Source organism: Papio anubis, chromosome 10, assembly GCF_008728515.1.
Source record: "Papio anubis isolate 15944 chromosome 10, Panubis1.0, whole genome shotgun sequence".
Lineage (NCBI taxonomy): Eukaryota > Metazoa > Chordata > Mammalia > Primates > Cercopithecidae > Papio > Papio anubis.
Window position 1 is genome coordinate 20,273,940 of NC_044985.1, and position 14,217 is coordinate 20,288,156.

Sequence of the window (14,217 nt, forward strand, 5' to 3'; positions counted from 1 at the left end):
CGCAGCCAACCCAGTGTCAGCTCCTCAATTCAAGGTTGTTGTCCTAAAAGTGACATACGCCCTGAAAGACCAACAGGTCATCTGTCGATCTTACTTTTTTGCCAGTACCTATGACTCCACAGCAAGCATTAATGACTGATCATCTCCAAATCAAATTCTTCTGTTGGGGTAAAGAAACATGCCCCAAATTCAAGAGCCTCAGCCCACTTAGGAAGTTAAGCCCAATGCATCTGTAGTCCCAGCTACTGGGGAGGCTGAGGCAGGAGAATTGCTTGAACTTGGGAGGCGGAGGTTGCAGTGAGCCAAGATCACACCACTGCACTCCAGCCTGGGCAACAGAGTGAGATTCCGTCTCAAAGAAAAAAAAAAAAGATCAATGAGACAAAAAGTTGATTTTTAGGCCAGGCACAGTGGCTCACACCTGTAATCTTAACACTTTGGGAGGCAGAGGCAGGTGGATCACTTGAAGTCAGGAGTTTGAAACCAGCCTGGCCAACATGGTGAAACCCTGTCTCTACTAAAAACACAAAACAATTAGCTGGGCGTGATGGCCACTGCACTCCAGTCTGGGTAACAGAGCAAGACTCCATCTCAGAAAAAAAAAAAAAAGGAAGTTTGAATTTACACAACTTTCTTGTTTTACGTGCGTAAGATACGCTCTAAGGAGGCAGAAATTTGTGTTTTGTTCATTGCTGTATCCCAGCACCTAAAATAATGAACGAATGGACCCACGACAATATGAATATTCTGCTGGGGACCCTGTGTGTGTGGTGTTTGTGCTTTTCCTTTGCAGAGACAACCATAGCCTTTTCCCCAGCTTCTCAAGGAGCATATAACCCCCAAACAGATAAAGAATTATGGAGTTGGGACCTAAGAGAGAGACCTGTTGGGGGCTCATAAATCATCCTGGCAAAACATTTCAGGCACATGACCCAGGGAATGTGGGAAGGTTTCTTTAAAGGGAACTGAACCCTCACATACCTTTCAAAGCCTCATTGATATAGGTTTTGTGGTAAAATATCCTACTGGTATCCTCTGCGTTCGGATTGGTCAGTCCCACTCCGTTTTCGGTGATGTAAATGGGAATGTCACCATACTCTTCCTTGATCCAGTTCAGCAGCCTTCGCATCCCCCAGGGCGCAGCTCTGTTCAGTGCTGTGGAAGGCCACGAAGGGTCCTCCTCCTCAGCCATCTCCCGGTCATCTTCGTAGGAGGGTGGGTTTAGACTGGGTGTTTTGTACTGCACGATTCTGGAGGAGTATGTGTTGAGGCAGAAGACGTCGGCCGTCGCCCTGATGAACCTCTTCTCTTCCTCAGTGAAGCTTGGCAGGCGGGAGGTGGCTAAGTGCTGCAGTTCACTCCTGTTCCCCACTTTCCACTTCATGGCGTCAGGATAGTCTCCGTTTCTAAAAATGGGGTGGGCAAACCAGCCCAGGGAGAACTGCAGCATTCGGTCAGCGGCTTCCACATCTCTGGGGACCCCTGGTGACTTGGGCTCTGCCCAGTGTGTACTGAGGCTCAGCGAGATGACCCCCTTCTGCTGCTGCCTGTATTTCTCATCGTACGTGTGATAGACTCTGGCATGGGCTTTGATGATGGCGTGGGCTATCCTATATGGTGCCCAGCCTGGGTCCTTCACCCCTGGGGGAAATTCCCCTGAGCCGTAACCCAGCCATGCCAGGTACATGGGCTCATTAAAAGTCATCCAGAACTTGACTCTGTCACCAAAGGTCTGGAAACAAAAGTCTGCGTAGCTGTCAAACAACTCAATCAAGGCAGGATTCTCCCAGCCTCCGATATCCTGGAGGGCCTGGGGCAGGTCCCAATGGAACAATGTCACCATAGGAAAGATGTTGCTTGCCACCAAGCCATCAATCAGCCTATTGTAATAATCAACCCCGTGACTGTTGATAGAGCTGTTTCTCCCAGTTGGGAAAATCCGAGACCAGGAGATAGAGAAGCGATAGGCCTTCACCTTCAAAGCTCGGAGCATATTCAGATCGGCATCCAGCTGGTGATAGCTGTCACAGGCGATGTCTCCAGTGGCATTGTCTTTCACATTGCTCCCTGGTGTGTGGGTAAAGTTATCCCAGATGCTGGGGCCTTTGCCATCAGCATCCCACCCGCCTTCGATCTGATAAGCGGAAGAGGACACGCCCCACAGAAAGTCATCCCGGAAGGTCCCGTGGTAGAACAAATCTCTTTCAAACTTGGGTTGGCTGGAGAACTTTTCCCAAACGACTTTAGCCTTGGAGGGCACCTCAGATGGAAAAGCGAAGGCTCTGGCTTTGGAGGGGAGGTTTGCTGTATTAGGTGGTAGCAGTCTTTTTGCCCCCTTGGTGAGGAAACCGTTCTTTTCTATGACGCTAGTGAAAAAGTAGGCAGATTTCCTGGGAGTCCTTGACTTGCTGCTGTCGTTGAAGTTGACATGGTGCAGGCCAAACCTCTGGCTGTAACCAGAGGGGCCTTCGAAGCCATCAATGAGGGAGCGAGCAATGTAGGAACGAACATCCACGGAGTCTTCCCTGATAGCTGTGAAGAAAAATAAAAATTAGATTTATTTATTTATGAATTTATTTAATTGAGATGGGGTCTCACTGTGTTGCCCAGGCTGGTCTCAAACTCCTGGACTCAAGTGATCCTCCCAAATAGCTGGGACTGACTACAGGAGTGAGCTAGCACACCTCTATTTTATTTATTTATCTTTTGAAGACCAGTCAGTGCAGTAGTGAGAAGGGGGAGCAGGGTATTAGAAGCTGTTTGATCTGTAACTCGTTGTGAACAGTCAACTAAGTTATTACCTCGGACCAGCGAGGACTGTTTTTCAATAAAATAGTTTTTATTGAAAAATTAGAAGTATAGTCTCTGTTACTAATGTTGATTTAAAAAAGTGTTCCTTTTGACATGAAAGTTTTGGGGGTGAGTTGGGTTACCCCGTAAATGTTCACCCTTTTTCCTCCTCAGAATGGATAAAAGGAAAATCCACAAGACCCTCACAAAACATCAGGCCACTTTTGTGGCCATAAATCTCAAAGCAAAGGAGCATCCTCATCTTCAAATAAATAGTGGAGGGGATGTGTCCCATGTGTTACCACCAGGATGTCTTGGTTTTATATGGAATACATAAATCAATCTTTTAACAATATGCTTTTGCTTTTCCTTATTTATGTTTAGTAATATTGACATTAAGTGACAACATATTTCATATTTTAAAAAAGAAATAAACCAGCCTGGATAACATGACCAGACTCTGTCTTTTTTCTCTATAAAAAAGACAGAAAGAAAGAAAATTAGCCTGGCCTGGTGGTGTGTGCCTGTAGTCCCAGCCACTTGGGAGGCTGAGGTGGGAGGATCGCTTGAGCCCAGGAGGTCAAGGCTGCAGTGAGCCAAGATCATGCCAGTGTGCTCCAGCATGGGCATCAGAACAAGACCCTGTCTAAAACAATAAAAATTAAAATAAAGAAATAAATAAAGCCTAAAACATATATTCCCTGGTACAGTGCATTGAATGGTGGCCCCCAAAAGATATGTCTAAATTCTAACCCTTGGTACCAGTGAATACAACCTTATTTGGAAAAAGGATCTTTGCAGATGTAATTAAGTTAATGAGCTCAAGATAAGAACATCCTGGGTTAACTGAGGACTGACCTGTGAGATGAAACCTATTTGCCATACCTTTCCAACTGGAATACAAAGACATATGAAATAGTATGTTAGGCAAGAATGAGACCGTAGTTGTGGATCCACTGGATCAAAATCAATGGCATAGAATGTAGATTTTATAGTCAATTAGAGGAAATGAAGACCAGTGTGGCTGGAGCAATGAGGGAAGAGTTAATGGGTTGGAGTCCGGAGGATCACTGGAGTCTAAGAGTGTGAGGCTGCAGTGAGCTATGAACATGCCACTCTCTTCCAGCCTATGTGATAAAGCAAGACCCTGACTCTTAAAAAAAAAAAAAAAGATGATGAGACTTGATAATTGCATAGGACTCAGATGGGCAGAATGTAGAGGGAGGTATTCCAGGCAGTAAGGACACTGGGCCAGGCATGGTAGCTCATGCCTGTAATCCCAACACTTTGGGAGGATGAAGTGAGAAGACTGTTTGAGCCCAGGAGTTTGAGACCAGCCTGGGCAATGTGAAGAGACTCTGTGTCAAAAAAAAAAAAAAAGAGCCAGGCATAGTGGTGTGCACTGTGGTCCCAGCTAAAGAGGCTGAGGTGGGAGGTTGGCTTGAGCTTAGGACTTTGAGGCTGCAGTGAGCCATGTTTATGCCACTGCACTCCAGCTCTCCAGCAGGCAACACAGCAAGACCCTGTCCCAAAAACAAAACAAAACAAAACAAAAATCACAGGAGCAAAGATATTAATGACATGAATGAACCTTTGGGAAAGAGAGTTAGGAAGCTGATGTGAAGGACTCCCCATTATTACTACCAATAATGCTTTCTTTGGCTCCATTTCCCTAGGAGACTTTCTTTGTCCCATTAAACAAAATTATGAAGACCTGGAGAAGTACCACCCACTTTCCAATCACTGGCACATCCATTGTTCTTACCCTTGAGCACCTCATTGATATATTGATTGAAGTAGTCTACTCTCAAGGAATCATCAAAGAGATTTTCACTTTCCCCTATGGGCATGCCATTCCCGGCCAGGTATATTGGAACTTTTCCTCGTGTGTATTCCAGGGATACAAACTGCAACAGCCTTCTTATCCCCCAGGGCACCACACGAATCCAAGAGGATGAGGTCTGGGGCCACGCATGGTTCACGTGTTGGGAGAAGCCTCCAATGGTATCATAGCTAGGGATGCAGGTGTTTTGTGGGGCGTTGCTGATGAGGCGGGAGGTGTAATGTGACAGACCCAGAAAATCAGCGGAGCCTTTGAGGAGCTGCTTCTCTGCCTCTGTGAACTCGGGGAGTTGAGCCACAGGATGGAGGCACTGTCTGTTCATCTGTTGGATCTGGGTCCTCAGGGTGGCTGGATAGTCTCCATCCACAAAGATGGGGTGTGCAAACCAGCCCAGCATGAAGTGCAAGAAGCGCTCAGAGGCTCTCAAGTCCTCAGGCCTCTCTGGAGACAGGGGTTCTGCCCAGTCTGAGTTCAGCACAATGCCCACATGCCCCTGCTGCTGTGGGCGATGGTGGCTGTTGTAGTAGTGCCAGGTTCTGGCATGAGCCTTGAGGACCAAGTGAGCCACCTTGTGAAAAAGTGAGAAGGAAATATAGTGATTAGTAATAACAACAATGATAACAACAGGACTAATGAACCAGTAACAAGTCAACAACAATGTCAACAAGTCAATAAAGACAACAACAACATTGACAGTGTCAATATTGACAACATCAGCACTAACGTTAACATCAAGTCATCAACAAATAACAACATTGGCACTAACGTCAATGATGTTAACGAGTCAATAATAAAGTTAACAAGTTAACAACATAAACAACAAGTTAAGACTGATACTAACAATGTCAACAAGTCAACAATGTCAAGAAATCCACACCAATGTCAACAAGTCAATAATACCAACGATGTTCACATCAATAACATCAATACCAACATGAACGGCATCAGCAAGTCAACACCAATGTGAAAAGGTCAACAATATCAAGTCAACAATGTCAACAAGTCCACACCAATATCATCAGCAAAGTCAACAAGTCAACAGCAATTCTTCAACATTGTCAACAAAATAACAACAGCATCAACAACCACATTAACAATAACAACTAACATGTATTGGGCACGTACTACTTAATGAATTCTCTCATGTAATCCTCACCACAACCTCATATGGCAGGTACAATTATTACCACCACTATAGAGATAGGGAAAACAAGATCCAGAGCTGTGCAGTAACTCCACAAGGCCCAGAGTCAGGAGTAAAGTGAGAACAAGCCCCTGGCAGTCTGACTCCAAGCCTGTTACTGTTACCCACACTGCTATTCTGCCTCTGTCCTTAATAAGTGCTTGTTGAGAAATTAGTCCATGGGGAAGATTATTTTAATTAGCACAAAAGGGAGAGGAGGGCTCTTTCCTGCCTATTTGTTCTTCTTTCTATTTTATGGACTCTCAGAAGAAAAACCAAACTAGGAGTTTCTTTGTAGACTTAACTCATGCTCTTACAAACAGCAACAGCTTTTTGTGGGAAGCAGGGACAAAAGGAGGGTGTCTGAAATATAACAAGCCTAGATTTAAATCTTGACTCTGTCACTAACTTGTTAACCTGGACAATTTGCTCTCTCAACTTCAGCTGACTTGTTGGCAAGAAGTGGGTAATTATGGATCCATCTGGAATGATTAAATACGTGTATATAAAGCATTGAGCAGAAACTCAGAGAGCAGGAGTGAGCTTGCTAAATCTTAGCTTGCTTTCCTTTTTCCTTTTTATCATCTGAAGAGGATGACACTTACCTCTGAAGAATTTCATGTCAAAATATTCCATAATCACTAAAACGCCTGGCTGCTTCTCACATCCCAAATATTAGTCCTTAATTGAGTTCTAAACTCGAATGGCAAACTGTGCTCCTTAAGCAAGGATGTCTTTCTTCTAAATTAGCCAGTGTCAGGAAGGGAGCTCAGTGGAATATTAGACAACCATCAAAAATAGTCATAGCGACCGCTTAATAATAGGTAAAAGTGCTAATGACATGATATCAAGTAAACAGTGAACAACAATCTGAGGTGCCCTGTGACAACATCATAAATGCAAAGAAGCCAAGATTGGAAGGAAATATTGTAAAATAATAAAATACTTTTTTGTTTTGTTTTGTTTTGTTTTGAGACAGAGTCTTACTCTGTCACCAAGCTGGAATGCAGTGGCGCAATCTCGGTTCACTGCAACCTCCACCTCCTGGGTTCAAGCAATTCTCCTGCCTCAGCCTCCCGAGTAGCTGGGACTACAGGTGCCTGCCACCATGCCTGGCTAATTTTTGTATTTTTAGTAGAGACAGGGTTTCACTGTGTTGGCCAGGCTGGTCTCGAACCCCTGATCTTGTGATCCGCCCACCTCGGCCTCCCAAAGTGCTGGGTTTATAGGTGTGAGCCACTATGCCTGTCCCAAGACATTTTTTTCTTTAAACTTTTTCCTCAATAGTTGCTATGAACTGAATGAGGTTCCCTATCAAAATTCATATGTTGAAGCCCTAATCCCTAGTGTGATAGTATTTGGAGATGGGGCCTTTGAGGGGTGATTAGGTTTAGAGGAGGTCGTGAGGGTGGGACTCTCATGGTGGTAGTATTAGTGTCCTTATAAGAAGAGATACCAGTGAGTTCTTCCAGCCACCTCCATATGAGGACAGCAAGAAGGTAGCTGCCTGCAGGCCAGGAAGAGAGCCCTCACCAGAACCCAACCATGCTGGTCCCTTGATCTTGGACTTCCCCAGCTCCAGAATGGTGGAAAGCAAATATCTGTTGTTTAAACCACCAGTCTATGGTGTTTTGTTATCGCAGCTCAAGCTCACTAAGACAATGGTATTCTAACATTCAACTGATAAATAAAGGGAAGAATTGAAGGAGAAGAGTGAAGGGGACTTTCTCATCAAAGTCTCTGTAAAGACATCTCAGGAGCCACAGTTCAAAGGGGAAGAAAAGCCTAAGAAGAAAAGGTTTAGATAAATTTTATAACAAGGAGTGAAACAGAAGATTTCAAATCTTCCATTTTCAGAAGGTGGGTGGTGGAATGACTCCATATGTGCAGTCACTTGCTGTTCAAGAGCTGAAGGGAAGCTCTGACTTACGCGCTACGATGTTTGACATTCCATGGAGTCATTTATTCATGGTGTTCCAGCTCACCCTTGTTATGGTCTTTTTGAAGAGTTCTATAATTTTGCTATGTGTGTTAGTGTCATCTTCCCCAAAAGGCTATAACATGTCCAGGGCATGGCTGTGACCCCTCTTTAACACCTAGCACAGGGCACAGGAAATAGTGTGTGTGTGTGTGTGTGTATGTGTGTGTGTGTATATATATATATATATATATATATTTTTTTTTTTTTGAGATGAAGTCTCACTTTGTCACCCAGGCTACCCAGGCTGGAGTGCAGTGGCATGATCTCGGCTCACTACAACCTCCACCTCCCAGGATCAAGTAATTCTCCTGCTTCAGCCTCCCAAGTAGATGGGATTACAGGCACCCACCACCACACCTGGCTAATTTTTGTATTTTAGTAGAGACGGGGTTTCGCCATGTTGGCCAGGCTGGTCTCAAACTCCTGACCTCAGGTGATCTGCCTGCCTTGGCCTCCCAAAGAGTTGGGATTACAGGTGTGAGCCACCACACCTGGCTGGAAATACTCATCTTTAAGAACAGAACCCAAGGCCAGGCGCGGTGGCTCACGCCTGTAATCCCAGCATTTTGGGAGGCCGAGGTGGGTGGATCACAAGGTCAGGAGTTCAAGACCAGCCTGGCCAAGATGGTGAAACCCCGTCTCTACTAAAAATAAAAAAAAAAATTAGCCAGGCGTGGTGGCACGTGCCTGTAGTCCCAGGTACTCGGGAGGCTGAGGCAGGAGAATCCCTTGAACCTGGGAGGTGGAGGTTGCAGTGAGCTGAGATCGCGCCACTGCACTCTAGGCTGGGTGACAGAGCGAGACTGCATTTCAAAAAAAAAAAAAAAGAACAGAACCCAAACAGTGACAGGGAAAAGGCAGACTAACACGTCCATCCTGAAGAACGCTGCCAGAGAAAGCTGGTGGGTTTTCTGGGAGATTCTGAAGAAAAAGGGAAATAATGGAAAAGACCTATAACCATTTAAAATTTTGTGCCAAGTGTATACACCCCTTTCTTGTTGAAACGATGCCCTGACTGGCATCTGGAAAGCCAATGCCTCCTTGCCTCTTCCTTCTCTGCCTCCTCAGCTCTCAGCGAGCGTATTGAGGAGTAAAGCATAGGTCCTTGGCCCACCCTAGTCAGTTGTCATGGCCAGGACCCAACAATGGGTTCAGGGTGGGTATGCGGCCCACTGAGAGACCATAGGACACAGGGACACTTCTGTTGGGAAGGATAGAAAAGAGCCGAGCTTTTTTCGCTACTGTTCTTGAAATAACAGAAACAAGGATGCTGCCACCTGGCTGCAAAGTAGCCCAAGAATAAAGCTGACGAGGGGAACAAGAGAGGGAGAACTGGGGAGGTGGCTTCGCCTGTGCTCTGATAAAATTCCACCCTGATCAGGCTAAATAAAGAATTTTAAACCTCCTGAATGCGTAAATTATCTCCTTGTTTGTCACTTTGAGTTGAGCTTTCTGTCACTTGTCACTAAGTGACATGAGGAACTTGATTTGGAGTCAAGAAGACACGGGCTCAAATCCTGACTTCCACCTGGCGACTCACTAGCAATGTCATCATGACCACATTGTTTATCCTGTCTGAGCCTCACTCATCCATCAGTGCTATTCTGAGGATGTAGTAACTATTATGTTTTAAAAGTACCAGTACAATGTCTGGACAAAATAACATGATTAACAATTTTTTTTTTTTTTTTTGAGACAGGGTCTTGCTCTGTTGACCAGACTGGAGTGCAGTGGCAAAATCTTGGCTCACTGCAGCCTCTGCATACCGGGCTCAACCGATCCTCCCACCTCAGTCTCCTGGATAGGTGGGATCACAGGCATGCACCACTATGCCCGGCTAATTTTTGTATTTTTTTGTAGAGACGGGATTTCGCCATGTTGCCCAGTCTGGTCTTGAATTCCTGGACTCAAGCAATCTGCCTGCCTCGGCCTCCCACAGTAATGAGATTACTGGCATAAGCCACTACACCTGGCCAGGTGACTAACAATTTAATTAATAATTTGTGGTTCCTCCCTCCCCCTGATTTCCTTTAAAGAAAGAACAAAAAGTAAAGGTTTGCTGATGGAAGAAAACAGAGATAATGACTTTCTTCCAGCCAATGTCCTTTCTCCTCCAATTAGTAGGAGCTGCAGGGATGGGAAGTACCTTAAAAGAGGCCACTCCTGGGTCAGAGATGCCGGGAGGGTGTTGGCCGGTGCCATAGCCTGCGTAGCTCATCACCCACGGCTCATGGAAGGTCACCCACAGCTTCACACGGTCCCCAAATGTGGAAAAGCAGAAGGCCGCGTAGTCCAGGAAGGCATCCACCACGCTCTCATTCTGCCATCCGCCACGATCCTGCAGGGCCTGAGGCAGGTCCCACTGGAACAGCGTGGCCATGGGCTGGATGCCTGCGTCCCGCAGCCTGTCAATCAGCTTGTTGTAGTAGGCGACGCCTGGGAGGCTGGGGCTGCTCCCGTGCCCCGTGGGGAAGATCCGGGACCAGGAAATGGAGAACTTGTACACCTGAGCCCGGAGGCCGCGAAGCAGGGCGACGTCAGAGGCCACCTTGTGGTAGCTGTCGCTGGCCACCTCCGGCGTCGCTTGACCCTCAGTGGTGTTCAGGGGCCTGCGGGGATCCCAGATGCTCGCCCCTCTCCCGCCCTCGGCCCAGCCTCCTTCCACGTTAAAGGCTCCCGTGGAGGCACCCCAGAGAAAGCCTTCGGGGAAAGTGTCCTGCAGGAAGGCGTCTCTTTCCGCCCTGGACTGATTGGCAAATGCTTCCCAGACTCTCTGATAGGCCGAGGCAGGAGAGGAGCCCGCGATCTCGTGGTCCTGCTGCTCGTCAGGCTGAAGGGCCAGGCTGCCAGTCAGAGAACAAGACATGCTGCGGGATTGAAGGGACATAAAGGGGCATGTCAGTTACAAATGCCCCCTATGGATGACTACTGTGTTTAATCAGAAACGATTCCAGAAATACTGAGTCAAAAGTCATATCTGCAAAGCCATGGGCAGGAAGTAACTGGTAGATGGGAAAATTATTATTATTACCCCTTCTGAGGTGAATGATTCTTGCTCTTTCATGGTTAAAACAGGAACAATGCTACTGTTCTCTGTATTAGATTGCCCTCGAATATTGTCTTCAGTGCTGGTGCCATACTTTACTCTTCTTATAATTCATTATTTGTAAAACATAGCTAATAATAACAATGACTCCAGTTTATTGAGCCTTAATTCTGCACTGGCCACTGTGATAAGAATGGATGTGTATTATCTCATTTAATTTTCCCAACAAATTTATGATATGGGTACTACAATGATTTATCCTCACCCTGCACAGGAGGAAACTGAGACTTAAAGAAATGGGGGCTGGGTGCGGTGGTGCGCGCCTGTAATCCCAGCACTTTGGGAGGCTGAGGCAAGTGGATCACGAGGTCAGAAGTTCGAGAGCAGCCTGACCAACGTGGAGAAACCCCGTCTCTACTAAAAATACAAAATTAGCCAGGCATGGTGGTGGGGCCTGTAATCCCAACTACTCAGGAGGCTGAGGCAGGAGAATCACTTGAACCTAGGAGGCAGAGGTTGCGGTGAGCTGAGATTGTGCCATTGCATTCCAGCCTGGGCAACAAGAGCAAAACTCCGTCAAAAAAAGAAGAAGAAAGAAAGAAGAGAAAGACAAAAGGAAGGAAGGAAGGAAGGAAGGAAGGAAGGAAGGAAGGAAGGAAGGAAGGAAGGAAGGAAGGAAGGAGGGAGAAATTTCCTGACTTCAGGGAGCCAGCAGCTATTATCAGCTGGTACGGAAGTACACTGATGTGGACTGACTAAATGTTAGTCCTGGCTACTGCCTCCTTTCTTCTTCATGCTGCTTGGATTTCAGACATAATGGCAGGAGCTCAAGCATCCATCCTGGACCATGAGGCAGAAACCTTGTTAAAGGTGACAAAGCAACAACAAAGGAGCCTGGATTCCTGGTTATGAGTAACTTCTCCTTGCACACAGCTTGCAGGTGGTGGAGCAGCTTCTGTGCTTTTAACCTCATATACATACATGTTTATGTGCATATATGTGTGTGTACATATGTATATGCATATGAAATAAAACATCACATAAAAGTGCACGCTGCATTTATACAAAATGTGGTCTGATATTTTCTATTTTATTCTAGTCCATCTTCCTCCCTCCCACTCTCCTTTCCTCTTTTTTCTTTCTTTTTTTTTCCAATTGTGATTGCCAGCTTCTAAATTGATTTCACAGTCAAGAGTCATGTCCTGCAGGCGGGAAAGCGTGCATGCTGCAAATTACAGCCAGCAGAGGGCGGCCTTGAGGAGTGCGGCACATGTCTGGGGAAAAGGAGGTGGAGTACTAGAGCATCTCCCTGTCACACAGCCATCGCGTGGAGAGCCGATGGCGCCTATACCAGGCTGGCCCACGGCGCAGAACTGGGAGAAGTGACAGGGACACTGCACAGGCATTTTCCTCTCAAAGAGCGAAGCCTGGGACCGGGTCACCCTGCAGGAGGCGTCTTCTGAAACTAAGCGCCTTCTGTTTCACTCAGCATCAACTCCCTGACATTTGCTAGAGCAGGGGGAAAGGGAAATGATCCTCTCCTTTGTTGATTATCTCAACACATGTGCGACTGTGGAGCGCACCCAGGGATGCGGCGCCGCCCCTGGGTGCTCAGCCTCTTCGCGTTCACGATTCCCATAAACACAGCCTCTTCTGCTCCGAATCTCGCTCTCACCCAGCCCTCCTGGCCCTGACTCTGTCCTCCTGGATTGCATGAAAAGAATTTTGAGGAAACAAATAAACCGCCCTGGGATGAAATAGAACTTGCTGTACAGGCTTGGGGCTGGGAACCCTGGGTTTGCCGGCCACCGGAAGGGATTTAGCACATGATGGCGCCTCAGGCTTCACACCCAGGGCCCGTAAGTTCTCCCTTTTTTAGGGTGCAGTTCTGTGTGTCTCCTGCCACATTCTCATGTGAGAGTTGTTCTGGGGTCTGTCTCCCCTATAAGGTCAAAAATTCTGAAGGAGAAAGCTATGTTAGTCCTCACTCCCCACCCACCGCCCCTGCATTCAGCAGGTTCTCCAACCACATCCCCCTGAGTAGGAGCCCCTGGCTGTCCATTTAAGCCCGTGTTGGCCCTCCCCTTCAGGCAAAGCACCACCAAGTGCTAAGAGAACCCCAGAGCTGGCAGCACTTGTAATCACTGGCTTCTCGGGGAACCCATTTTATTATGGCCTCTTGAGTTTTCTTTCCTGAAGCCACAGCCAGTCTGGCTGACTCCAAGTTTGGTCAGGGAGCAGTGGTAACCCGAGTCTGTCCATTGCAAGTTTGCACTGCCACAGCTGCTGCTGTGGGTCTGTTGATCTGAACTGCTGATTTGAAGTAGATTGAGAGGATGGAACAATAGAAGGGGGATATGGCTCAGGAAAGTGGAGCATTGGAAGAGGAAAGGTAGAAAGAGGTGTTGTCACTGAATGACCCTGAACAGGGCTGCACTGGAAATATCAGAGGTGAATGACAAAGAGAACTCTAGCTGAAGGTCTGGAAGTCAATTATTGTCTCCAGCCTTTGTCCCACCGACGGTGCATGAAGTTCATGCATGTAACACCCCTCCATGGAGTGCTGAGGTTCTGGGCAATTCCCAGTGCTGGCTACCATGCTATTCTTTTCTCACTCACTCAAGAAGCGTATTGGGATATGCGTGCATGAAAGCAATGTAATTATGGGCACAACCTCAAAATCTGCTCTAATTTTTAAAAGCATATCATTTGCCTCTTTGGCACTTCAGTCATTCAGAAAGGTATTATTTACAACCCAGCTATAGATTCAAACCTCTGTCCCTAGAATGTTGTCGAGTTAGGCGTCTGGCCTGTAGCAGCAGATGGCTTTCCTGTCTATGCTGTCTCCTGCCAGGGAGGATGTGTCACCCTTCATATTGAGGAAATGGGCACAGAGAACCCATTTCTCTTACTCGTCATGTAACTTCAGCAGGAGGATCAGATCTGTCTTTAACCTGGCCACTCTCCCACAAGCTCACACTGTCTCCAATAAGATCTTAAACTAGAAGTCAGGGGTTCAAATCCTAGCTGGTGCAGTGGCACAATCTCGGCCCACAGCAACTTCTGCCTCCTGGGCTCAAGCGATCCTCCCACCTCAGTCTCCCAAGTAGCTGGGACCATAGGTATGCACCACTATGCCTGGGTAATTTTTGTATTTTTGTAATTTTTTGTAGAGACAGAGTTTCACCATGTTGCCCAGCCCAGTCTTGAACTCCTGGACTCAAGCAATCTTCCCACCTTTGCCTACCAGAGTGCTGGAATTACAGGTGTGAGCCATCATGCTAGTTGTGCACAGTTGGGCGAACTGACAGATGAGAAAGCAGAACCTCGTGAGTCCCACTCAGTAAGAGACTCCCTGCTTTCTTTCTGAGTCT

At 46.8% G+C, this 14,217-nt stretch overlaps 1 protein-coding gene across 1 annotated transcript in view; it reads right to left on the reverse strand.

Moving 5' to 3' along the window:
* The window catches only part of LCT (lactase), a 54,565-nt gene that overhangs the window by 21,835 nt on the left and 18,513 nt on the right, over positions 1 to 14,217 (reverse strand). The window contains exons 6-8 of the mRNA XM_003909172.5: positions 9,944 to 10,664; positions 4,556 to 5,201; positions 982 to 2,532 (exon numbers count right to left, since the gene is read on the reverse strand). Coding sequence (XP_003909221.3) covers positions 982 to 2,532; positions 4,556 to 5,201; positions 9,944 to 10,664 — 2,918 coding nt within the window. The remainder of the gene's footprint in view (positions 1 to 981; positions 2,533 to 4,555; positions 5,202 to 9,943; positions 10,665 to 14,217) is intronic.